The 25,468-nt window shown below is 45.1% G+C and overlaps 1 protein-coding gene across 7 annotated transcripts in view; it reads left to right on the forward strand.

The window, feature by feature from the left end:
- LOC144595164 (uncharacterized) overlaps positions 1–25,468 on the forward strand; it is a 116,966-nt gene that overhangs the window by 63,248 nt on the left and 28,250 nt on the right. For 2 of the 7 annotated variants that reach the window (XM_078402333.1, XM_078402316.1), the window contains exons 3-5: positions 694–829; positions 22,532–22,633; positions 24,649–24,714. In XM_078402333.1, the coding sequence (XP_078258459.1) occupies positions 755–829; positions 22,532–22,633; positions 24,649–24,714 (243 nt within the window). In that variant the 5' untranslated portion in view covers positions 694–754. Of the gene's footprint in view, positions 1–693; positions 830–17,236; positions 17,435–19,909; positions 20,134–20,712; positions 20,784–22,531; positions 22,634–24,648; positions 24,715–25,468 lie in introns of those variants that run through there. The other 5 variants (XM_078402325.1, XM_078402342.1, XM_078402348.1 and 2 more) reach the window with 5 other exon arrangements.

Below are 25,468 nucleotides of genomic sequence, written 5' to 3' on the forward strand. Positions count from 1 at the left end.
GTGTGAGTGAAAGCTGTTGCTAACATGCATGAAAATTTAGTTTAGTTTAGTTTGTCAGGTGTGCCGAGTTAGAGCGAAATGCTTTGTTGCATGCAAACCAGTCAGCGATAAGACAAGAAGAAGGGTCTCGACCTCAAAACGTCACCCATTCCTTCTCTCCAGAGATGCTGCGTGTCCCGCTGAGTTACTCCAGCTTTTTGAGTCTATCAGAGGTAAGACAATACATGATTACCACTGAGCCATGCACAGTGTACAGATACATGATAAATGCATGAATAACGTATAGTGCAAGATAAAGTCCAGTAAAGTCCGATTAAAGATAGTCTGAGGGTCTCCAGTGAGGTGGATAGTAGCCCTGGACTGCTCTATAGCCATTGGTAGGATGGCTCAGCTTCCTGATAACAGGCGAACCATTCCACCAACAACAAGAGAGCAGTCCTTGAGTCACCATCCACCTCAATGAATGGACAATAAGATGGTATCATGGAGTGATACAGTGAAAGAGAGTGGATTAACGAACATTTGTAAAGGCCACAGTGAGAGTTCACTGCACATAAAGACACCTTTGTGAAGTTAACCACTGTGTTCTTGGAATTAACACAGTGCAAAGTCATGGTTGTAGGGAAGTGGGTCTGAGCCAAGGAACAGCAACAGATCTCTATGGTTATACTTTCATCTGTTTTTGTTGAGCAGATGTACTACTGAAGATGTAAGTACCAAGGCACAAAGGTGGAAGGAGAAGGTGAACAAAAGTATGGGACACCAATGTGAAATTGCCTCCAGGCAGCAGGGGATTAACATGAATGAAGACAGTCCTTCAACCCAGCAGGTAAGCGATTAACTATCCCTTTCTTACATGCTGGAGTGCAGTTGCTAATTCAAACTAAATGGGACACTGCTTTAAATAAAAACCTTACAGTGCCAGGCAGCATTTCCATTGTGTCTTTCTTCCACACTAAAACACTGTTGCAACACAGACTGAGCAGTTCATCAACTAACACAATCGACAAAGTCCAAAGCTTTAAACTACATTCAGTGGAGACACAAGACTCTCGAAATGCTCAATGGTTCAATGGTGCCTCTATTGTCACACGTGGAAATGCACAGTGAGATTAATTTCTTACATACAGTCCAGAAAGGTATTGCCATACCTAAGCACAAACCTCGATTAGCAGAGTGTACAGAAAGAGTGTTCTGAGCCCGCATGCACCAGGTGTCAGGTTTTGGCACCAGGTGTCAGGTTTTGGCACCATTTTCACAGTCCGTTCCAGGCAAGCACCAGGATGCTGCAGGTTGGGTTGCCAACTGTCCCGTATTAGCCGGGACATCCCGTATTTTGGGCTAAATTAATTTGTCTCGTACCTACAACCCCCCCCCGCCCCCGCTGTAGGCCCGGACGCTGTAGGCCCCGACACTGTAGGCCCCAACGCTGTAGGTCCCGACAGTTTAGGTCCCGACACTCTAGGTTTCCGACATTTTAACTCCGGACAGTCTAGGTCCGGAGGCCTGGGCGCCGCCTAACGGAGGTTGCGTAGCAACCCATCTCCCGGCCTGGGCGGCTGTCATTGGTGGAGTGGGAGCATGTGTCTGTTGGCTGGGTGAGGTCACCTTGTTCTGTATTTGGGAGCGAGGAAGTTGGCAACCCTAGCTGCAGGCCTCCAGTCGTCACCTTCCTTGGACGTGTCAATCGTCCAGCGAACCGCCATCCCTCTCCTCACCCATCCTCCTTTGTGCCCCATGGGTGCCTCCCGCAGCCAACCTTGAGGACGCGGTAGGCCAGAACTCGATTCCCTCTCCTGCCAGTCTTGCTCCTCGCCCGTCATGACTGTCGGCGTCGCTGGTTCCATCTTCCCGGTCTCTGGTCTACAGGGGATGAGCAGGGGCTGGCTCGGCCTCCCTCCTATAGGTCGTGGCCCACTGGGACTCACTCTGTACCGCGGGGGTACGAGCAGGGACCCGTTCGGCCGCAGACTGCAGTCGACAGGATATTGCGTTCGGCTACAGGGGATGAGCAGGGGTCGTCTCGGCTTCCTACAGGCCAGAGTCGTCTGGGAGCTTCTGCCATGCGGCCAGCTGGGAGCCTGGAATCTCAGCCAAGACACTAAAGTGCTGGAGGAACTCAGCAGGTTAGGCAGCATCTGGGGAGCGAATGGACAGGCGATGTTTCGGATCGGACCTCCTCTTCAGACAATGCTCATTAACAGCCTATATTACATTTAAAATGTAAACAGAAAATGCTGTCAATTCAGCAGATTAGGCTACATCTACAGGAAGGGAAACAGGTCAATGTGACAGGGTTTAGGTCCCTTTGTCAGAACTCGTCTGTTTCTCATCTGTTTCTCTTCCCGCATTTGCGGTCGGATCTGCTGAGTATTTCCAGCATTTCTCTTTTTTAGATTTCCAGCATCTGCAGTTTAAATTTTTTTTAAACATATATTTGATTCATTCAGTCACACCACCGGGAAAGGGCAGATGGGGAACACCCCTGGAAATAAGTTAATTAAAGCCCAGCCAGAACTTCCTCATTTTAAGAAATCTTGGAATGCACGCTGACTGTGCATTTCCATTGTAGTGCAACCCCTGGTCTACAGGAAACACATGATGAATGAGACTGTGAGTCTCATTTGGACTTTGGACTCAACTGAAGGGCAACATTTGAACATATTCTGTCTACCTTATTTGAAAATATTGGTGACGTGGTACGTAAAGATACTCTCTTCTCTGTTTTACCTGAATCCAAGACTAGATTATTTTTTCTTTCTTTTGCTCTTAAGGATAGCGGAGTGAGGGGGTATGGAGAAGGCAGGAACGGGGTACTGATTGAGAGTGATCAGCCATGATCGCATTGAATGGCAGTGCTGGCTCGAAGGGCTGAATGGCCTACTCCTGCACCTATTGTCTATTGTCTATTGTCTATTGCCTTTATCAGAATTCTCTGTCAGATGTGGTTTTGTGTTTGATGATCGTTTCTTTGTTAATTCTCTCTTAGAAGGTGCATGCACTTGGCAAGTTCTATGAAAAGTGACCATCTCCAATTGCTCGAGAAGATGGTGGGGTGGTATATTTTTCAAATGTTGTGGTCCTTGTAGTGAAGGTACTTGCAGAGACTCACTGGAGAGTTTCCATCCAGTAGTAACAAAGAAACAGCAATACAAGGACTAACCAGATAGCAGGTGTCAGGGCTGAATATGCTCCTGGCTTCTTATGCCCTTATAGCCTAGGTTTTAAATTGGGAGTACCTGGGAGTTGCTGTGAAAGAAGGATTAACCACAATGTGTGTTGTAAATGCTGCAAATGGCAGCCATATTAGTCTCAGTGTGGAAACAGGCCTTCAGCCCAACGCCCACACCAGCCGATATGTCCCATCTACACTCGTCACATAGAAACATAGAAAATAGGCGCGGGAGGAGGCCATTCGGCCCGTCGAGCCAGCACCGCCATTCATTGTGATCATGGCTGATCGTCCACAATCAATAATGCGTGCCTGCCTTCTCCCCTTATCCCTTGATTCCACTAGCCCCCAGAGCTTTATCTAACTCTCTCTTAAATTCATCCAGTGATTTGGCCTCCACTGCCCTCTGTGGCAGAGAATTCCACAAATTCACAACTCTCTGGATGAAAAAGTTCCTTCTCACCTCAGTTTTAAATGGTCTCCCCTTTATTCTAAGACCCCTGGCCCCTGGTCTGGACTCCCCCAATATTGGCAACATTTTTTCCTGCATCTAGCTTGTCCAGTCCTTTTATAATTTTATATGTCTCTATAAGATCCCCTCTCATCCTTCTAAATTCCAGCGAATACAAGCCTAGACTTTTCAATCTTTCCTCATATGACAGTCCCGCCATCCCAGGGATCAATCTCGTGAACCTACGCTGCACTGCCTCAATTACAAGGATGTTCTTCCTCAAATTAGGAGACCAAAGCTGTACACAATACTCCAGATGTGGTCTTACCAGGGCCCCATACAACTGCAGAAGAACCTCTTTACTCCTATACTGAAATCCTCTCGTTATGAAGGCCAACATGCCATTAGCTTTCTTCACTGCCTGCTGTACCTACACGCCAACCTTTAATGACTGGTGTACAAGGACACCCAGGTCTCGCTGCACTTCCCCCTTATCTAACCTGACAAATCTGCCTGCATTTGGTCCATATCCCTCTAAACCTGTCCTATCCATGTATTTGTCTAAATCTTTCTTAAAGGTGCTTAGTACCAGCCTCAACTACCTCCTCAGGCAGCTCATTCCATACACCCATCACCCTTTTTGTTTTTAAAGTTACCCCTCAGGTTCCTATTAAATCTTTCCCCACTCACCTTAAACCTATGTCCTCTGCTTCTTGATTCCCCCACTCTGGGCAAGAGACTCTCTGCATCTACCCAATCTACTCCTCTCATGATTTTGTACACCTCTGCAGGATCACCCTTCATCCTCCTGCGCTCGAAGGAATAGAGCCCTAGCCTGCTCAACCTCTCCCTTTTGCTCGGGCCCTCGAGTCCTGGCAATATCCTCAAAATTTTCTCTGCAGTCTTTCCAACTTCCACCCTTCCACCATAATTGGTGGAATGACTGAATGTTTAGGGTGGTGAATGTGATTCCAATCGATTCAGGCATCTTTAAAATATAAGCAGGGTGTGCTTGAAATATCAGCATCTGCAATTTTACTTCTGTGCTGCTTTGTTACTTCGGTGTAGTTGGAGTTGCAATTATCTACTGTTTCTTGTATATGGTGGAGTGTCTTTGTTATGGAAAGAGGAGTTATTGGGAGTGTGGGGTGGAATCAGGTGGGGAGACAACAATAATAATAATAAGACACACAACCTGTGAGCTTTGATTCAGGGGAGACGTTGTCAGAGTAGTGAACTGCTCATTAGGTTGTGCCAACATGGGGCTCAGTAGGATGCCACCACCTTGCTACAGTTCACTGGTGCTTGGCCAGGTGGGGGATTGGTTGACTCTTGTACCAATTGGCCTGGGAATAGGGATTCAGAGAATAGACCCAAATGAGACCTTGAAAGGGATGGTAGCAGGATGGGCCATATTATTCCCTGGCCGATTGTGTTGAGTGATTCTAGCGGACAGTTTAAGGACCACTGGTTAGCCCACTAAAGCTTTGATATGAATGGACAGGGCTTGTTCAGCTCATACCCTGATGATTTGTACCTGAAAAATTAACAGGTGTGTATTTATGATCCTGATGTACATATTTATGCATCTGACGCCCACGTTAGACATAGGGGAAGATTTGCCATCTCTAGCCCTCCCCCCTCTGAACATTACATCAAGTAGAAAGAGAATGGTGGCATAGCGGTAGAGCTGCTGCCTTACAGCGCCAGAGACCCAGGTTCGATCCTGACTACGGGTGCTGTCTGTATGGAGTTTGTACGTTCTCCCGGTGACCTGCGTGGGTTTTCTCCGAGATCTTCAGTTTTCTCCCACATTCCAAAGAAGTACAGGTTTGTAGATTAATTGGCTTGGTATAAATGTAAATTGTCCTGAGTGTGTATAGGATAGTGTTAGTGTGTGGGGATCGCTGGTCAGTGCAGACTCGGTGGGCCGAAGGGCCTGATTCCGTGCTATATCTCTAAACTAAACTAAACTAAAGAACAAAATGCTGGAAGAAGTCACTGGATCAAACAGCATCCATGAAGGCAGAAAAAGGTAAATCAATGCTTTAGAGTTAATATCCCAGCATAACGACTGAGAATGTAGTGGAAGGATTGCTGATATAGAGCAGTACGTGGAGATAGGGGTGGGACAGAGGCTGATCGATGATTGTTGGAACTAGATGGGCAGATGGAACCAGGTGAGGGGAGGGCGTATGGCTGAGGTGAACAAAATTAAAATAAATGTGTGAGAGAGGAGAACAGTAGGGGTGTGGTCTACCTGAAATTGGAAAGCTCATCGTTCACACTACTCAGTTTTTTAGCTCTCCCATGCGGAATATGAATCGTTGTTTTTCCAATTTGTGTTTACCCATTCAGTGGCAATGGAGAAGGCCATGAGTAGACAGCCAGTGTGGCAGTGGGAAGGAGAGTTAAAGTGATGTAAAAATGAAAGCTCGAGGTGGCTGTTGCAGACAAGGGTGGCATGGTGGCGCAGTGATAGAGTTGCTACCTTACAACGAATGCAGCGCTGTAGACCCGGGTTCGATCCCGACTACAGGTGCTGTCAGTACGGAGTTTGTATGTTCTCCCCGTGAGCTGTGTGGGTTTTCTCCGAGATCTTCGATTTCCTCCCACACTCCAAAGACGTACAGGTTTGTAGGTGAATTGGCTTGGTAAATGTAAAAATTGTCCCTAGTGGGTATAGGATAGTGTTAATGTGCGGGGATCGCTGGTTGGCGCGGACCCAGTGGGCCGAAGGGCCTGTTTCCGCGCTGTATCTCTAAACTGAGACACAGTAAACCCTCATTATAACGGACCATGGGGAAGAGAGTAGTGTCCATTATTGCCGATTGTCCGCTATAACTGAATAAAGCATTATCATTGAATTTAGTTGAGACAAAGAACTGCAGATGATAGGTAATGCACAAAAGGACACAAAGTGCTGGAGTAATTCAATGGGTCAGGCAGCAGCTATGGAGAACATGGATAGGTGATGTCGAGACCTTTTTTCAAACTGATTCAATCTGCTGAGTTACTCCAGCACCCTGTGTTGTTTCACCCTAAAACTTGGTGTCGATGTCACTGGTCTGCACCAGTGAGCTCCCCCTATCAGCTACCCTACCATCTATCAACTCCCCCCACACCCCTCATATGCATCGTTACTTGCCAGTCTATGTCCTGCTCCTCCTCTCTTCCAGCTTTCTTTAGCTCCCCCCCCCCCCCCCCCCCCAACCTCAATATATCTGAAGAAGGTTCCCGGCCCCAACATTAGCTATCCATGTGATCTAGAGATGCTGCCTGACACGTTGAATTGTGTCTTTTTTTATAAACTAGATTCTGCAGTTCGTTGTTTCTACAAGACCTTTTAGCCTTTTGCCTGTTAATGAATTCTGTGACATTGTTAATTTATCCCAGTTTCTGCTTTGGACAGAGTAATGGAATAGCAGTGCACTTGTCATCTGTTAGTAGCGGTACTCAGCTCCACTTAAGCCACAATTATTAAATGTGAAGTGGTGAGCAATGACTCTAGAGAGCATTGAAAAGTAAAGGGTCCAAACCTCCTCGTTGCAATATGAATACATTGTGCCACAGCATAATAGAATTGGCCAAGATATGTTAGTATTTGCTTCCATGTACACCAGCTAATGTCTTACCTGATCACATGTCATACATACTGCTGCACAACTTCCCCCTCCAGCTGCAGGCAAGGTTATAATTACTGCAAAACAAATGCACAATATATTTTTGGAGGTATATTTTTATCGTTAGTTCATCTTTATTTCTCCAGGGAGCCAATCGTATATAAGCATGTTATGGATAATTTTCTCCGTTGGATACCTAATTTGCTTAGGTAAAGAGAAAGAATTCTGAACATGAAAAATCAATTGAAAAGAATAAAGGGTGTGAAATTGCTAACTGGTTGCTGAGGTGGAACATAGAATATAGAACAGTGCAGCACAGGAACAGGCCCTTCAGTCTACTGTATCCATGCCAAACATCATGCCGTTAAACTAATCTCTTTTGCCTGCATGTGATCCATATCCCTCCATTCCCTGCATATCCATGTGCCAATGTAAAGGCAGAGATAGACACAAAATGCTGGAGCAACTCAGCGGGTGAGGCAGCATCTCTGGAGAAAAGTAGGTGACGTTTCGGATTGAGACCCTTCTTCGGACTGAGAGTCAGGGGAGAGGGAAACTACAGGTATGAAAATGTACAAAGAACAAATGAATGAAAGCTGTGAAAAGAAGGGATCAGAGCCAGCGGGGATGAGCAAGGAAAGATGAAGCCCCAATGGTCCATTTGTGTCCGTGGACGAAGTGAATCAAAGGGATACGAACAGTGAAATAGACAATAGACAATAGGTGCAGGAGTAGGCCATTCGGCCCTTCGAGCCAGCACCGCCATTCAATGTGATCATGGCTGATCATTCTCAATCAGTACCCCATTCCTGCCTTCTCCCCATACCCCCTGACTCCGCTATCCTTAAGAGCTCTATCTAGCTCTCCCGAATGCATTCAGAGAATTGGCCTCCACTGCCTTCTGAGGTGGAGAATTCCACAGATTCACAACTCTCTGACTGAAAAAGTTTTTCCTCATCTCCGTTCTAAATGGCCTACCCCTTATTCTTAAACTTTGGCCCTTGGTTCTGGACTCCCTCAACATTGGGAACATGTTTCCTGCCTCTAACGTGTCCAACCCCTTAATAATCTTATACGTTTCGATAAGATCCCCTCTCATCCTTCTTAATTCCAGTGTATACAAGCCTAGTCGCTCCAGTCTTTCAACATATGACAGTCCCGCCATTCTGGGAATTAACCTAGTAAACCTACGCTGCATGCCCTCAATAGCAAGAATATCCTTCCTCAAATTTGGAGACCAAAACTGCACACAGTACTTGAGGTGCGGTCTCACTAGGGCCCTGTACAACTGCAGAAGGACCTGCTAGAAACTAGCAGGACTACATTGAAACTAGCAGGACTACATTGAAACTAGCAGGACTACATTGAAACTAGCAGGACAACTATGGTGGGGGAGGGACAGTAAGTGAGGGAATGCATGTGTTACTTGAAGCTAGCAAAATCAAATACCGCTGGTTTGTAAGCTGCCCAAACAAAATATGAGGTGCTGTTCCTCCAATTTGCCTTTGGCTTCACTCTGACCGTAGGGGAGGTCCAGTACAGAAAGGTCAGTATGGGAATGGGAAGGCGAGTTCAAATGTTTGACAACAGGGAGATCGCGACGGCCAAGGCGGGCTGAGCATAGGCGTTCAGTCTATGTAAAGGCATCTTAAACACCGCTTTCGTCTCTACCTCCCTTAACACCCCTAGCAGTGTGTTCCAGGCACCCACCACTCTCTGTGTAAAAAAAAAACGTGCCCTGCACATCTCCTTTAAATGTTGCCAGTTCTGTCCTGTTTAGAGATCAGACTTTGACAATTCGGCTCTGTTCAGAGTTCAGATTTTTGCTCATGCAGAGTGAAAGACGGAAGTCGGAGACAAACTTGGGATGAGGTCTGAGTGCCCTCATCATTGAGCCCAGTAGCAGTGCAGTGATTCACCAGACAGAGGGTAAGAAGCACCTCACAACTGCCCCCTCATCTGTGCACTAGGCAGGCAGGTCATTGAGTTACATAGCATGGAAACAGGCCCTTCGGCCCAACCCGTCCATGCAAACCAATATGCCTGAAATAAACGGCCCATTTTGCCCACGTTTGGCCCATATCCCTCTAAACCTTTCCTATCCATGTCCCTGTCCATATATAAATGACAACCCCTTTCAATAGACGGGTCACCAATCCTGTGGGGGGGGGGGGGGGGGGGGGAGGGAGTGCGTACATATAAACACGACTTATTTTATTATCCTTAATCATTTGTTTATAAATGAATCTGCTTACTTTTGAAAAAAGTATTTTAAAATTGTGTAAATGTATTTGAACAGATTCTTAATGTCTTTGACTATCAGAGACATTTACAATGTTTTGGAAAGCCTTTGACAGCCAGTGAGCTGAGAAAGGAAGCTCAGGCAGGTGGACACTGTGGACTACAGGTCTGGACAGTGTGCTGAGTCTAGGTTGATCTGGCCTAATGAGCTCGGGCTAAATTAATGCTATTAAGCTTACAATGTGCCAATACTGCAGCCTATGCAGCTGTAAACATGTGTAATGTGGAGAAACGTGGATTGAAACAGTCAATCCTGTTAGATTGTTCTCTAATTTTCCTTTATTGCAGACCAGGTGTCATGCGATACGATAGAACTATTGATCCCAAAAGGGAAATTAGTCTGCCAACAGTCATAAAACACAACAAGATAATTGAAACATCAAATTAAAGTGAGGAGTGGAAAGTCCTGGGTTGGGGATGCGCAAAGATTGGGGAGGGGGAGGGGGGTGGGGGGAGTCAGTTTACCCCATAACAGAACGGGGAGGAATTGTACAGTTTGATAGCCACAGAGAAAGCCATAGAAAAAGGATCTCCTGTGGCGTTCTGTGCTGCATCTTGGTGGAACCAGTCTGTTGCTGAAGGTGCTCCTCAGGTTGACCAGAGTGTCATGGAGGGGGTGAGCTGTATTGTCCAAGATGCTCCGCAGTTTGAGGAGCATCCTCCCCTCCAAGACCATCTCCAGTGAATCCAGCTCCACTCCCAGGAGGGAGCTAGTCTTCCTGATGAGCTTATTAATTCTGTTGGCATCCGAGGCCTTCGCTCTGCTACCCCAGCAAACGACAGCGTAAAAGATGGCACTGGCCACCACCGATTGGTAGAACATCTGCAGCATCTTACTGCAGACAATGAAAAAACGGAGCCTCCTTGGAAAGTACAGAGGGCTCTGTCCCTTATAGTGTTTATACAGATTATTAACACCAATATGGCTCCCATGGGCACTGGGCTCAGGTTGGGCACATTTTTCAATGGTATCTTGTTTTGCCATGAGCACAGCTGAGATTTTATTATCACCTGGTTGGGAATCAAAACAATACCATTCGTTGGAAGGGTTGTGCAAGAATAACATTTTTTTTAAGTTATTGGAGAGATTCAGCTCTGAATCAGGCCTGTGCATTTCCCAACAATAATTGCAACTCGGTTCAGATATTTATTTTTGATCCCCGTCACTAGATATTTTCCTAAGGCATTGATTCCATCCCTCTCCCTGGTGACTGTCTGGATCCGGTTTAGATATTTACAAACTGGGAGTTATAAGTGACCTTCAACCCATACATTGCTGCCGTACTTTATATTGCTGCTATCACTAAGACCAGTCATTGTTATCTTTGTTATATCAGCAACTCTCCCTTCCCCTGCTAGAAAACATCACCTTGCTTTCTTTCCATTGATGAAACCCTCATCTGTGTTTTTACTAACTCTAGACTTGACTAGATACATCCTTAATAATCCTCGCTTGTCTACCGATCTAACTCATATCCTGTTCACCTATAACCCTTGTGTTTGCTGACTCACATTTACTTCATTTACGAAATCTCTTATTTATCTTTGTTTGCGCACCATTCCATAGCCTTGTCCTCAGAACTGTGTTCTTTTGATCACAGCATTAGCAGCTGTGATTGATGTGCCGAGACCCAAGTACAAGAATTACCTAAAACATTCTGTTTCCTTTGCTTCTTTAAGAGATTCCTAAAACCTACATTTAGGCTAGATTTTTTGTCTTATAAATGGCCTACCAGCAACTTTGCTTAAAATGCTTCTGTGATAGAACATAGGACATTGTTGCCATCTTAAAAGCATAACATAAACATGTTTTATTGTTGGATTAATTTAGTTCTCTAATAGTGTTAAAACATCAAGGCGTCTTTGAAGTACATCAAGAGTACTTTGGTGGCACAGTGGCACTGCTGGTGGAGCTGCTGCCTCACTGCACCAGAGAACTGAGTTAGATCCTAACTTCAGATGCTGTCTGTGTGGAGTTTGCATGTTCTTCCTATGACCGCAGAATCAGCCCACCGTTCCCACCTCCTTCTGCAACAGTTTCTCACCTGGGTATGTGACAACAACCAGGTGGTTGGTGGGGGGGCATGCCCGCTACCTGCGGGCTGAATCCATCCCCAAGGCACCAGCTGAACTTACCAACCCACCTACAATGCACAGATGATTGTGCTCTGCAACACAGGTTGGCACGGTGACACAATTGGCAGAGCTGCTGCCACACAGCGCCAGAGACCCCAGTTCGATCCTGACCTTGGATGCTGTCTGCGTGGAGTTTGCACATTCTCCCTGTGACTACATGGGTTTCTTCTGGGTGATAGGGTTTCCTCCCATATGTCAAAGACAGCGTTAGGTTAATGGGCCTCTGTAAATTGCTCCGTGTGTTGGGAGTGGATGAGATAGTGGGATAACAGTGTGATGGTCAGCGTGGGCCAAAGGGTTTGTATCCTTGTTGTAAAACTAAAGTAACGTGTTTCAATAGGGCATAACTAAACATTATTTATAGTGAACACAAAAAGCTGGAATACCTCAGCGGGTCAGGCTGCATCTCTGGAGAAAATAAATTGATGATCTTTCAGGTCGAGTCCCTTCTTCAGACTGAGAGAGCGAGGAAAGGAGAACGAGGGATATAGCCAGTACTTAGAACAAGTGAATGAAAGATATGCCCAAAGCAAGGATAATCAGGGAAATGTGGAGCCCACATGGTCCATAATTGGCTGTGGGATAGGTGACAATGAGTTAATACACACCTTGGAACTCAACAAATGACAGTAAAACTAGTACAACGATTAGGAAGGGGGAGGACAGAGGGAGAGGGGATGCAAGCATTACATGGAGTTAGAGAAATCAATATCATACAGCTGGGTTGTAAGCCACCCAAGCGTAATATGAGGTACTGTTCCCCCAATTTATGATTGGCCTCACTTCTGACACTGGTGGAGGCCCAGGACAGAGAGATCAGAATAGGAATGGGAAGGGGAGTTAAAGTGTTTGGCAACTGGGAGATCACGTAGGCCGCGGGGGACAGCGAGACGATTGCCAAGTTTGCATTTGGTCTTGCCGATATATAGGCCTTGGGCTATATGATCTCCCAGTTGCCAAATCCTTGAACTCCCATTCCCATGCTGACCTCTCCCAGGTGCTGAAGGAAGGAGCACATGACCCACAAACAAAACCTCCCGAGCTTTCAAATCCCACACAGCCACCACCACAGGCTTTCTGTGCCTGCTGCTCCTGCTCCCCTCTGCTCGAACCATGTCTAACGTGTCTGGTCAGCTGCTACAGCTGCCCTTCAGACATCCGTGGCTGAGACCCAAGTGCAGAGAAAATGTAAATTCAGTTTCAGTTTTAGTTTATTGTCAGGTGTAAAGGTTTTGTTATTTGCCAACCAGTCAGCGGAAAGACAATACATGATTGCAATTGAGCCATTCACAGTGTACAGATACATGATAAGGGAATAACGTTTAGTGCAAGGTAAAGCCAATAAAGTCCGACCAAAGATAGTCCGAGGGTCCCCAATGAGGTAGTTCGCAGATTGCCACAGTTGCTCAGAAAAACTAATAAAACGTAGACTTATCGGCAAAGAGAGCATGATTCATTTGTTTCATTGTAACTGCTCCCAACTGCCATTGAAACATTGAACCATCGTTTACTGGCAGGGTTTCTCCCACACTTCCAGCGCTTGGACCAGTACACCACTGCTGAAAAGGGTTCACTATCAGTTCATGCTTTGACCACCTGGTAGATGTGTTTCCTTTAGTTTCCTAGCCAGATATGGCAAACGTGCAGAATCTGTGGGAGGACCCAAAGGTAGCAACAGATTTACCTCTTTTGCAAGGTGGAAATAGTTTGGTTTGTTTAGAGGCAGGGCTATAACATGTCTCTGTCAAAGCTGGAACCATTTTCATGGAAAGTGTGGCTGCCAACTTTTGCCTGCCAGATGGCAACACCTCAGACACTTGACGAGCCAGATCTGCTGGCAGATTTACCACCAGACTCAAGAACAGCTTCTTCCCCCAAGTTATCAGACAGTCTTTCTATAAACTATGTTACAGTCCTAATTTTCTAACCCACCTCATTGTGGATATTGGACATTTTCTCTGGAACAGTTATGCTATGTTGCTGAGAACCCATATTCTACAGTCTTAATGCTTTTTATCTCAAGACGAAATCAGATTGCGGAATATAGTTTTACTTATGTTTAAATTGATTATATTCATGTGTAGTATTATCTGATTTGATTGGTTACTATGCAAACAAAAGCTTTTCACTATATCTTGGTGCATGTGACAACAATAAACCAATGCCAATACTTGTGGTCACGCTAAGCGGGTTTTATCTTGCATGCTCCTTCTCTTGCCATTCCCTGACCTGGGCACCCTGCATATACTGTAAGCTACCATTTGCAATGAGAATGCTGCCTGAGATATGCCTCTGCTTGGTGAGTTTGGTCGTAACAAGTTCTTGTGAGCTGAAGATCTGGTTCCACATGTAACTGCTTGCCATTTCTTTGATGCCTCGGGCAATTGTTCTCTCTCGTATACCTGATTCAAGTAAACATCTAGGGAGAGAAAAATAGGATTAGAAAGGACAGTGGAACCATATCATGCTGGGATTTGTCTTGATGCTACTGAGTGATAAATGGACAAAGCTGACAATTACTCTGAGAGTGGTACAAGATGCCTTCCTCCATCAGTCAGAGTATTGAGTATAGAAGTTGGGGGGTCATGTTACAGTTATATAAAACGTTGGTAAGGCCGCATTTAGAGCATTGTGTTCAGTTTTGGTCACCATGTTATAGGAAAGATGTTGTCATGCTTGAAAGGGTTCAGAGAAGATTTACCAGGATAATGCCAGGACTCAATAGACTGAGTCATAGGGAAAGGTTGAACAGGATAGGACTCGATTCATGGATAAGGTAGGTTTAGAGGGATATACGATTGAAGCAGGCAGGTGGGATTAGTTTAGATTGGGCATGTTGGTCGTCATGGGCAAGTTGGGCCAAAGGGCGTTTCTACGCTGTATGACTCTATGACTCCTCGATCCCCTTGGCCTGTTCCATGTTCCCTTCAAATCCTCACTACAAGCAAAAAACACAAAGTGCTGGAGTGATTCAGATTGTCAGGCAGCATCACAGATAGGCGACTTTTCGGGTCGGGACCCTTGAAGTGTTCCGATCCAAAACATCACTTATCCATGTTCTGCAGTGATGCTACCTTGTGAAGTTCTGAAGAAGGGTCTCGACCCAAAATGTCACCCCTTCCTTCTCTCCACAGATGCTGCCTGTCCCGCTGAGTTACTCCAGCACTTTGTGTTTTTGCTCAAGATTCCACCATCTGCAGTTCCTTGTGTCCACTCAGATCCTCACTGCTCCTTTAGATTTACTGAAGCATTGCCAACATGACTGATGATGTTCAGCTTTTCTCCTAACAGCACTCATGACATCCAGATGCTCGAACTTGGCAGGGAAGCCTGTGATAGCTCCCTATGGCCAGTGTATATCTCCCCCTGTGCAAATACCTCATAGCAAGCACCGAGCAGCTTCAGATGCCCGCTTTTGGTCAGAATGTGCCTGTCTACAGTCGTGTGGCACCCGCTTGCTCACTAAAACGTGGCATGACCTAATACCAGCCATGAGCACATGAGGGCAAAGGGTCGGTTCCACCCTCTGTACTTTACATCCTCATTTGGTGCAATAGCTCCCACATATGGGTTGCGCCAAATAAACTATGTCCCAGTAGTAAAGTACAGACGAGTGTATTTACTCTGGCACTCCTAATACCATAAAATCTTCCCTAGCCTTTAAAAATCTAATCTCCCTGATAAGGCTGGGAAACTTTATCATAGTTTTATTTCGCTGGATCTATGTTTTCAGCGTGCCACAATAGCACAACCGCTTTGAACTTTAAATCAATCTGAAATGTTACCATTACAACATCTGCCGCAAACCTTTCCTCACAGTAGGAATTTCCCTGGTGGACCACTGCTCTTGAATTGCAGAGATTCGGCCTTCTAATTATTTGTAGCAATATTTTGAGAGCTTTTGTTATATAAAAAAACACACGGTTACTATCTCACTGCGATATCACATAATTTGGTGGGGTAGCTGGTTAATAATTTGTTTCCCTTTGTTGTAAGGAAAGTGAAACCACATCTTTTTTTTAGCTCAGATTTTGGATAAACTATATCCCGAAAGAAGGGAAGCAACTCTTCATTGACACTGTGGCAGATCTAGTAGAACTGCTGCCTAATAGCTCCAGCGACCAGGGCTCAGTCCTGACCTTGGGTAAAGTCTGCGGAGAGTTAGTACACCCTCCTTATCACTGTAAGTGTTTTTCTCTGGGCGCTCCGGCTTCAGCGGCCTGATAGGTTAATTGGCCACTTCAGGTAAGTGGCAGAATCTGGGGCCGGAGGGTTTAGTTATTGAGAACATGGGGAGAATAGGTTCTCGGCAGGGAATGAGATAACTCTGTGAGGTGGTAAGGAGTTGATGGGTCAGAATTGCTCCTTCTGTGTCAATATGGAAACATGGGGATGTCCTCCTTCTATAGGAAACGTGGTTTCCTCCCTGCTGCTGTCGATGGAGCCTTTCTCCTCTGCATCTTGCAATTCTGTTCTCGACCCCCTCCCCTCAGTCAGAACAAATAAATGATAGTTCCCCTGGTCCTCAGCTTTCACCCCACCAGCGCCTCACCCAACACATCATTGTTTGATATTTCCTCCAACTTCAACCTGATCCCACCACTAGTCACATCTTCTCATCTCCACCTCTTTTGGTAGAGATCACTCTCTGCAACTCCTTGGTTTGCTCATCCCTTCTCACTCAACCCAATCCCACACACCTCTCCTTTGTTACTCTGCTCTCATCTGTTCACACTCAGCCACCAACATTAGAGATGTAATGCTGAGGCTCTATAAGGTGCTGGTCAGGCCGTATTTGGAGTACTGTGAGCACATTTGGGCCCAATATCTGAAGAAGGATATGCTGGCTCTGGAGAGGGGCCAGAGAAGGTTTACAAGAATGATTCCAGGAATGAGCGGGTTAGCATATGATGAGCGTTTGACAGCACTGGGCCTCTACTCGCTGGAGTTTGGAAGGTTGAGGGTGGACCTCATTGAAACTTACAGAATAATGAAAGGGATAGAGTGGAAAGGACGTTTCCACTGGTGGGAGAGTCTGGGATCAGAGATCATAGCCTCAGAATTAAAGGGCATTCTTTTAAAAAGGTGAGAGGTAACTTCTTTAGTCAGAGGGTAGTTAATCTGTGGAACTCATTGCCACAGAGGACTGTGGAGGCTGCCAGTGGATTTTTTTAATGGCAGAGATAGACAAGTTCTTGATTAGAACTGGTATCAATGGTTACGGGGACAAGGTAGGAAAATGGGGTTAGGTGGCAGAGATCAGCCATGATTGAATGGCGGTACTTATTCACAAAATGCTGGAGTAACTCAGCAGGTCAGGCAGCATCTCGGGAGAGAAGGAATGGGTTTCATTCAACCACATATGATTGAATGGCGGAGTAGACTCGATAGGCCGAATGGCCTAATTCTACTTCTTTCACTTGTGGACTTGTGAACCACGAACCTCGTAACTGGGTGACCTCGCACTGATTGAGCAGGCGGGTGGCTCCTTTCAGATTGCAGCGAGCTTTGCCTTCAACACCAGAGCACCAGCTGTAGCCGAGTCCAGGAGTCGAGCTCCATTAGAGGGCGCATCAAAACTCTCGTACCTGTTATTTCATCTGCTTGAGCCTGTGAGCAGATGTCGGGCCGGATATATGTGTGTGCAGTCCACACGGCGGTGCCTGGCCGCTGTTTACATTGATGCTTTCACAGCGAACAACAATAAAGGCAGGGATATATTGTTGCATCTTCCACTGAAATCCAGTGTCGGTGAGAATTAAATTGTCGTGTTAGTGCATGCAGCACCTGTTCTATTTTTTGTAAGGAAACAATTGATGTAAGTTGCGTCCGGGTTCGGTTTATGGGCAGTTTGCAGGTGGAGGGGTTCAGTGTGCGAGACTGCAGTTACTAGTTTAAAACCAAGGGCAGACTGTTTTGTACACGAGTGTGCGGGGAGAGCTCTGGGTGGCCGAGGCCGGCAACGCCGATGCTGCCCTGGCAAACAGCTTCCCATTTGGGGGGATCGTGTGGGAGGAGAGCTCGGGGTCAGTAGGTATTGTGTAGACCTCTCTCAGTGAGACGAGGATGCAGTAACTGGCAGCACTGTGTGTTTACAGGCGGGAGAGCAGGACGCTGGAGCGGCAAGCGGGCTTTCCCTTTCGGTTTCGGTTTGTGTTTCAGCAGCCTGTTGAAGGCTCCTGGAGTGATCTAGAGCACAGGGTGTCGCGGTGGGAAGGTCACCTGGCCTGTCGCCAGCTTTACAAGGGGAAACAAATGGAGAAGGCGGTGCAAGGGGTGGGATCTTACAGAACTGATCTTGACACCAGTGCAGGGGCCTCCGTGTCTGCCGATGCAGGAATCTAAATGGGGAAAGCATGGAGCGCTCTTCAGAAAATCTGAGTGTTGGCTTCTGATGTAGGTTATGCTTTCAGGAGTGAACACCGTTTTATAACATCAGACTTTTTTCTTGCAAATCTGGCGATTATTGGAGTTGTGAAAGATTTGTTAAATATCGAAGTTTGATATAATTCTGACGTTTCTAGTTCCAGGACCAGTTTGAGAATAAGGGGTTTGCCACTTAGGACTGAGAGTTATAAATCCGTGGAATTCTCCGCAGAAGGCAGTGGAGGCCAATTCACGGGATGTTTTCAAGACGTAGATTTAGCTCTTGGGGCTAACAGAATCAAGGGATATGGGGGGGGGGGGGGGGGAAGCAGGAACGGGGTACTGATTTTGGATGATCAGCCATGATCATATTGAATGTCGGTGGTGGCTCAAAGGCACCTATTTTCTATGTTTCAGAGAAAAACTCAGATTAAACTTTAACTGTTTCCCAGATGCTGCCTGATCTGCATTTTGCTGCTTTTATTTCAGATTTGCAGCTTCTGTAAACTAAAGCTTCTGAATTTACATTTTGCTTTGAGATATATATCTCAAAGCAAAACGTAAATTCGAATCGAAATGGAAATAAAACAAGAAAGGTAGTGCAAAATGCAGAAAATAGGGTTTGAAACTTCGGAGCATTCTGTTAAACACAAAGTACTGAACTAACTCAGCGGGTCAGACAGAGAACATCTGTGGAGGAAATGGATAGACAATGTTTCGGGTCAGGACCCTCCAGACAAATAGCAGTAAGGAGAGAAAGCTGGAAAAGAGGTGGGGCGGTTCGACGCTTGGCAAGTGATAGGTAGATACAGTGGGGAGGTTGAGGTGGTTCATTGGTGGATGGGTGGGCGGAGTAAGTGACAAAGGCTAGTGGAGAAAGGCGATAAAGGGATAAGGAAAGAAAAGGAGTGATACGTAAAGCCAGAGAGACGGATATAAGCAGAAGAAAGAGGAGGGGGAATAAAAAAGAAACGAGGGGATTGGAGTTGTGTCCGAAAGACGGGAAAAGAGCAAAGTGACTGGGAGGATGAGATAGTGGGGGAAATGGGTGCGCACCGAGATTGGGGCAGAGGGAAGAGGGGGTAATGTGGGGGTTACATGAAATAGGAGATGTCAATATTCATACGATCCCCTACAAGGCGAACTGTTCATACAGTTGGGGCGTGAACTATCCATGCAGAATATGAGGTGTTGTTCCTCTAGTTTGCATGTAGACTCATTCTGGCAATGGATGAGGCCCAGGACAGAAAATTCGATATGGGAAGGGAGATCTGTTTCTCTAGTTGCATGAACAGTTCGCCTTGTTAGGGCAGGGAGATTTATAAATAATACCAATACCAATTTACTCAGTGCACCCATCGCGCAAGGTTCAAACGCCCGACACACTTCGTACGTCTGTCTGCATTTTGCTCGCTCCTTTCCCTGTCAAATTTTCGCTCCTTTTTCTCTCGAATTGTCTCATGCCTTCACTACATTCACGGGAACCGAGGATTTAACCTTGGAATACCAGGGTGCCACCATGTGGAATATCCTTTCCGCTCTGTGATAATACGAACTATTCCAGCTCCCTTCCCCTTTGACGCGCAGCAGTCGTCTGCAAAGTGTTTGCCATCATTCAAGATATTTAAAATATTAATAAACCGCGGTTGATTATATAACTAAGGGCGTTGTCCCCTCCCCCCCAGTTAAGAGACAAAAGACGGCGACGTGGGGAATGTCAAGACTGTTGTGCAAACCAACACTCAAGCGTTGCTGAGATAATAATCCGTACAAGAAGAGCGAGCACAAGTGGCGTGAAACTGGAATTTCCAGATTACTCCACAAGTGGCGAACTCATGTGTCATTCTGCATTGCGCAAGACGCTCGTGTGCTTTAAATCCAATCTGCGTTGCAATGTTTTAGAAACTGCGCTCTGCACGTCGGATTTTAGCATCCAGAGGTCAAGGGTTTTAATGACGGGGACATACATTTCATGATTAAGCAGTCAAGCTGACGTGTGCGGCAGTCCTCTCCCGCTGGCCACTGTAACACGAGCGCCCGGGGCATCCCACTCCCTCGTTATATTCTAAGGTGCTGAAATGATGGTTAGTGATATTATCGGTTCCTAGTCGCTGTTGACGACATATGGCGTTGAACACGATCTCTTGGTCTCTTAAAAGTAGGACCAGTTATGTTCTACTGAAAGGGACTGGGCAATAGGGCAAACCCTTCTCCCGCACGTACACAAGGAGGGTGGATTAGGAACAGGGCGGGTTGCGTTGTGTAACAGACTAAGCGGTCTTGATTGTTTTCATGAACTGGTGTTTAGTGGTTGCTGTGTTGTGCAGTGACACTGTTTGCCTGTCGCTTCTCTGCCGCTGGCGAGATCCGCCGGCCCTACCGTTTCCAGGTGTTGGTTGTTTCTTTTTAATAGCTTAGTCATTGGAGGGAGACATAACAGGTTTGCAACATAATGGGAAGCCCAGTCCTCTTTCACGTTAGCTGTCATCGACAAAAAATGTTGAAACGTCCCTTTGTGTAATTTGGTGTGGTTCTAAATATGATTTAAAAGAAAGAACTGGGATAGTTTAAAAGCTAGGGAGCGAAGACAGATTAGAATCAGAGGACTATATTGATCAATTGGAACTAGAAATAACACCGCTTTCATCTTTGATTTTGAAAAGACCAACGCGTTATGGTAAATAAGCAAAGAACTCCGGATGAAGAAAGCAGAATGAGAGTTCATTTTCAACAGGTAGAGTGATTTAACTTTGCACGGTCTTTTTATCTGCTGTTGTTTGTACACCTGGTCTGACAGATCTGTATGTAATGTACAGAGAACTGTATCATCAAAATAAAGCCGGTTGAGAAATTGTAAATCTCCTGGAGTTTGTTCGTCACTGCTCCTGCTTTGTAGTGGTTAATTTCTTCTAAGGAGAATGGGAGAAAGTATTTGATTAGCAACAGAAACTTTAATTCGCCTAAGCACCTTGGTTTTTCACAGTGATATGGAAAGGAGAGGTGGTTGAGAGCTGGAACAATTTAGTGAGCAATGTCCAGTGGTGAGTGTTTTGTCAGCAATGTGAAACATGGTTACTGTATGTGATGAAACAAGGGGGCTCAGGGGAAATACGTAGATGGGAAGAATCGAGAGACCAGTAAACCTGGTGAAGACTGCAAACTTTGGATGAGAAGAGGTGGTGAAGCTGTGTTACTTGATCACTGTATCAGTGATGCAGTGATGTGCATGTTCTGATAGAATTGGCCCAGTGCGGGGGTCGGTGTGGTAATGCCACCGAGACGGTATGCCAGCTGCAGGGTGTGAATGAGCTGGCAGTCAGGTCCACCTAATGGGGGTCAAGCATGGCATTGTGGAACAATAAGGCTGGAAATGAGAAGGTTTTGAATGAGCCATGGACATGAGTGGAGGGAATGACAAATGCAATAGTGAGATTTTTGTGAAGAAATAATAATAATAATAATATATTCCTTTATTCGTTCCCACACCGGGGAAAAGTGTTAACTGAGATTTTTTGGACAGCATAATTATATCATGGAACAGTGAGATTGCTTATATACTTTTTAGGGAAATGTGCTTTATGAACTAAAGAGTTTGTTAGTGGAAACATAAGTTGTATAAGAAATTGGTGAGACTGCGTTTAGAATATTATGTTCAGTTCTGGGCACCATGTGATAGGAAAGATATTGTCAAGCCTGAAAGGGTTCAGAAAAGATTTACGAGGATGTTGCCAGAACTAGAAGGTGTGAGCTATAGGGAGAGGTTGAGTAGGCTGGGTCTCTATTCCATGGAACGCAGGAGGAACGCAGGAACGCCGGAGGATCTTCAAGAGGTGTACAAAATTATGAGAGAGGTAGATCGGGTAGAGGCACAGAGTCTCTTGCCCAGAGTAGGGGAATCGAAGACCAGAGGACATAGGTTCAAGGTGAAGGGGAAAAGATTGAATAGGAATCCGAGAGGTAACCTTTTCACACAAAGGGTGGTGGTGTATGGAACAAGCTGCCAAAGGAGGTCTGGGACTATCCCATCGTTTCAGAGACAGGTACATGGATAGTACAAGTTTGGAGGGATATGGACCAAGCACAGGCAAGTGGGACTAGTGTAGCTGGGACATTGTTGGCCGGTGTGGGCAAGTTGGGCTGAAGGGTCTTTTTCCACACTGTATCCATGACTCTAAATAAGCATCCATAGATATTCTAATAACATTCACAGGCATAGTAAATGCTTCAAGTTGTCTCCCCTGATGGAAGCATCTGAACAAAATATTGAATGAATGAACTGGAAAATCAAGTGTATGGAAACCAAGCTCAATTATTCAGTACATTTAATTTTTTAATTCAGATTTATCGACAGGTAAACTCAGTTTGGATTGTGTTGGTTAAAAGTATTTGCCATAAATTGCAAGTGGATTTGGCATGAGAGAAGCTAAAGGCATCAATGGGAAACAGGAGAAAAAAATAAAAATATATATTTTTCCTTTGTAGAATGTAACTGGAATGGAAGCCGAAAACCAGGGAAAACCTTCCACAGATGAAAAAGAAGTGTTCGAAAGACAGATTAAGACTCTGGAAAATCAGAGAAAGGAGGTATTTCAAGTTTGAAACTGCCATTGTAATTATGTTTGTTCTCTGTGTGACCTCTTTTAGTTACAATTACATGGGTGAATTCACATAGGAAGCCACCTCAAAGTATCTTGCACTGCTAAATCAAAGCTAGTGATCCTAGTAGGGCTGATCAAAAGTTTAGTTTAGTTTATTATCATGTGTACCGACCGAGTCACAGTGAAAAGCCTTTGTTGCGGGCTAACCAGTCGATGGAAAGACAATACATAATTACAATCGACCCATTTACAGTGGATAGATACATGATAAGGGAATAATGTTTAGTGCAATGTAAAGCCAGTAAAGTCCAATCATAGATGGTCCAAGGGTCATCTTTGTGTTGAATAATGGATTTTAAGAGTGAACTGAAAGGGGGATAGGGTGCTGGATAGGGAGGGACTTCATTCAGGGTGAGATTGAAGTATGGTCATATTTCGTTTTAATATGGACTGGGAAGTCACTAGGTTGAGCAGACGGTTGTAAATATTGGTAGGAGCGTTTATATGGAAGATAGACACAAAATGCTGGAGTAACTCAATGGGACAGGCAGCATCTCTGGAGAGAAGGAATGGATGACGTTTTGGGTCGAGACCCTTCTTCAGACACGGAGCGTTTATATGGATGGAATGGTTAAGGGTTTGCCTAGACGTTAAATCTAAAGAATAACTAATTTCTCCGTGTTGTTTTGCTTGTTCAATGCTTGTTCAATCTTATGAAATAATGGACATGGCATCCTTCTGGTTGGAATTAAGTCAAACAAATGTTGATTTTGGTGTGATGTGCCACAAATGTAACATCAAAAATGCTGAAAGTACTCAACAAGTGGGACAGTCTGTGGAGAGTGAAAGAGACCTCTGGTTTCGGGTGAAACACCTTTCATCAGAATAGGAAAATGTCAGAATTATAAGGAGCCTTGAACGAATGCAGAAACAGGTAAAAAGATGACGGAGAGTAAAGAACAAAAGGGACGGACCATGAAATGGATTAATGAAGGGACAAGTAAGATAAATGATGATGGATGTAGATAATATCAAAGCCATTAAACCTGGTGCCCAATTTTTAAAAAAAGATAGAAGAATTGATTGAAACTTCCACTGAGTTTCATTATGGAAACTAAAAAGAGCAGTCTGGGTGTTGGTGGAGAATTAAAGTGACAATAGACAATAGACAATAGACAATAGGTGCAGGAGTAGGCCATTCAGCCCTTCGAGCCAGCACCGCCATTCAATGCGATCATGGCTAATCACTCTCAATCAGTACCCCGTTCCTGCCTTCTCCCCATATCCCCTCACTCCGCTATCCTTAAGAGCTCTATCCAGCTCTCTCTTGAAAGCATCCAACGAACTGGCCTCCACTGCCTTCTGAGGCAGAGAATTCCACAACTTCACCACCCTCTGACTGAAAAAGTTCTTCCTCATCTCCGTTCTAAATGGCCTACCCCTTATTCTTAAACTGTGGCCCCTTGTTCTGGACTCCCCCAACATTGGGAACATGTTATCTGCCTCTAATGTGTCCAATCCCCTAATTATCTTATATGTTTCAATAAGATCCCCCCTCATCCTTCTAAATTCCAGTGTATACAAGCCCAATCGCTCCAGCCTTTCAACATACGACAGTCCCGCCATTCCGGGAATTAACCTAGTGAACCTACGCTGCACGCCCTGGTGGCAGTCTGCGAGCTTGTGGCTATGTTTCAAAACCTGTTTGGGTGTTTGGACTGGGGGTGACAAAGGTGTGAACAGTGTGATGGGAATCCTTTCCAAATGTTCAAAGGGGAGGAAGAGATGGGATATTTTGGTGCTTGTGTGCCCTGCACCAGAAATTAATTCTTCCAAGTTCCTGAAATTCAGTGATTGTTCTCTCCTTTTTAAAAAAACTTTTTCTACATTTTCAGAATGGTGTTTTCCAAATTATTACATTGTAGATCAAAAACCTAACTGTTAGTCTGTGTATTGAGTGAAGCATTCTTAATTTTGATTCTGAATTTATTCTTGCGACAGCTTCTGGAGATAAACAAGCAGTGGGACCATGAGTTCAGGAATATGAAGGCACTCTATGAGCAGAAGGTAAAGCGTGGCATTCTCTTTTAGTTCCAGTTTGTATTTGAGGGGTGAGAGGGTGTTGAATTATCATGTGATGATGATGTACACTTAAAATAAATCTTCCAAACTAAGTCATAAAGAGTTGTATAGCACAGAATTGAGCCCTTCGGCCTGCACTGCCATAATGATCATTTTGCCCATCTGCACTAATCTAATTTGCTCGCATTAGGTCTGTAGCCTTGTATGCCTTGCCTAAATGATTCTTAAATGTAGTGATTGTACCTGACCTCACTACTTGCTCCAGCAGTGAGCTGCAGATATTAATCACTCTGTGTAAATAACCTTTCCCTCAAATCTCCTTTAAATCCCCCTTCCTTGCACCTTAAATCTATGGCCCCTTATTTTTGGTACTCCCACTTTGGGAAAAGATTCTGATTATTTGCCCAATCTATCCTCTTATAATTTTATAAACTTTGTCGGGTTATCCCCTCACCCTCCTTTGCTCAGGGAAAACAAACAAGCCTATCCAATATCTCACCCTAATTAAAGTTCTCCAATCCAGGCAACATCCTGGTGAATCTCCTCTGCTCTCTCCAGCACAACTAATTCCTTCCTATCGTGTGGCAAACAGAACAGCAAACAATACTTGAAGTGAGGTCTAACCAGTATTTTATAAAGTTGCGATATACTGTCCCAACTTTTATATCCTTTGCCTGACTTACGATGGCAAGCCTCCCATAAGTCATCTTCATCACCCTATCTACTGTGATGCAATTTT

This window comes from Rhinoraja longicauda, chromosome 1 (assembly GCF_053455715.1).
Source record: "Rhinoraja longicauda isolate Sanriku21f chromosome 1, sRhiLon1.1, whole genome shotgun sequence".
In the NCBI taxonomy this organism is placed as follows: domain Eukaryota; kingdom Metazoa; phylum Chordata; class Chondrichthyes; order Rajiformes; family Arhynchobatidae; genus Rhinoraja; species Rhinoraja longicauda.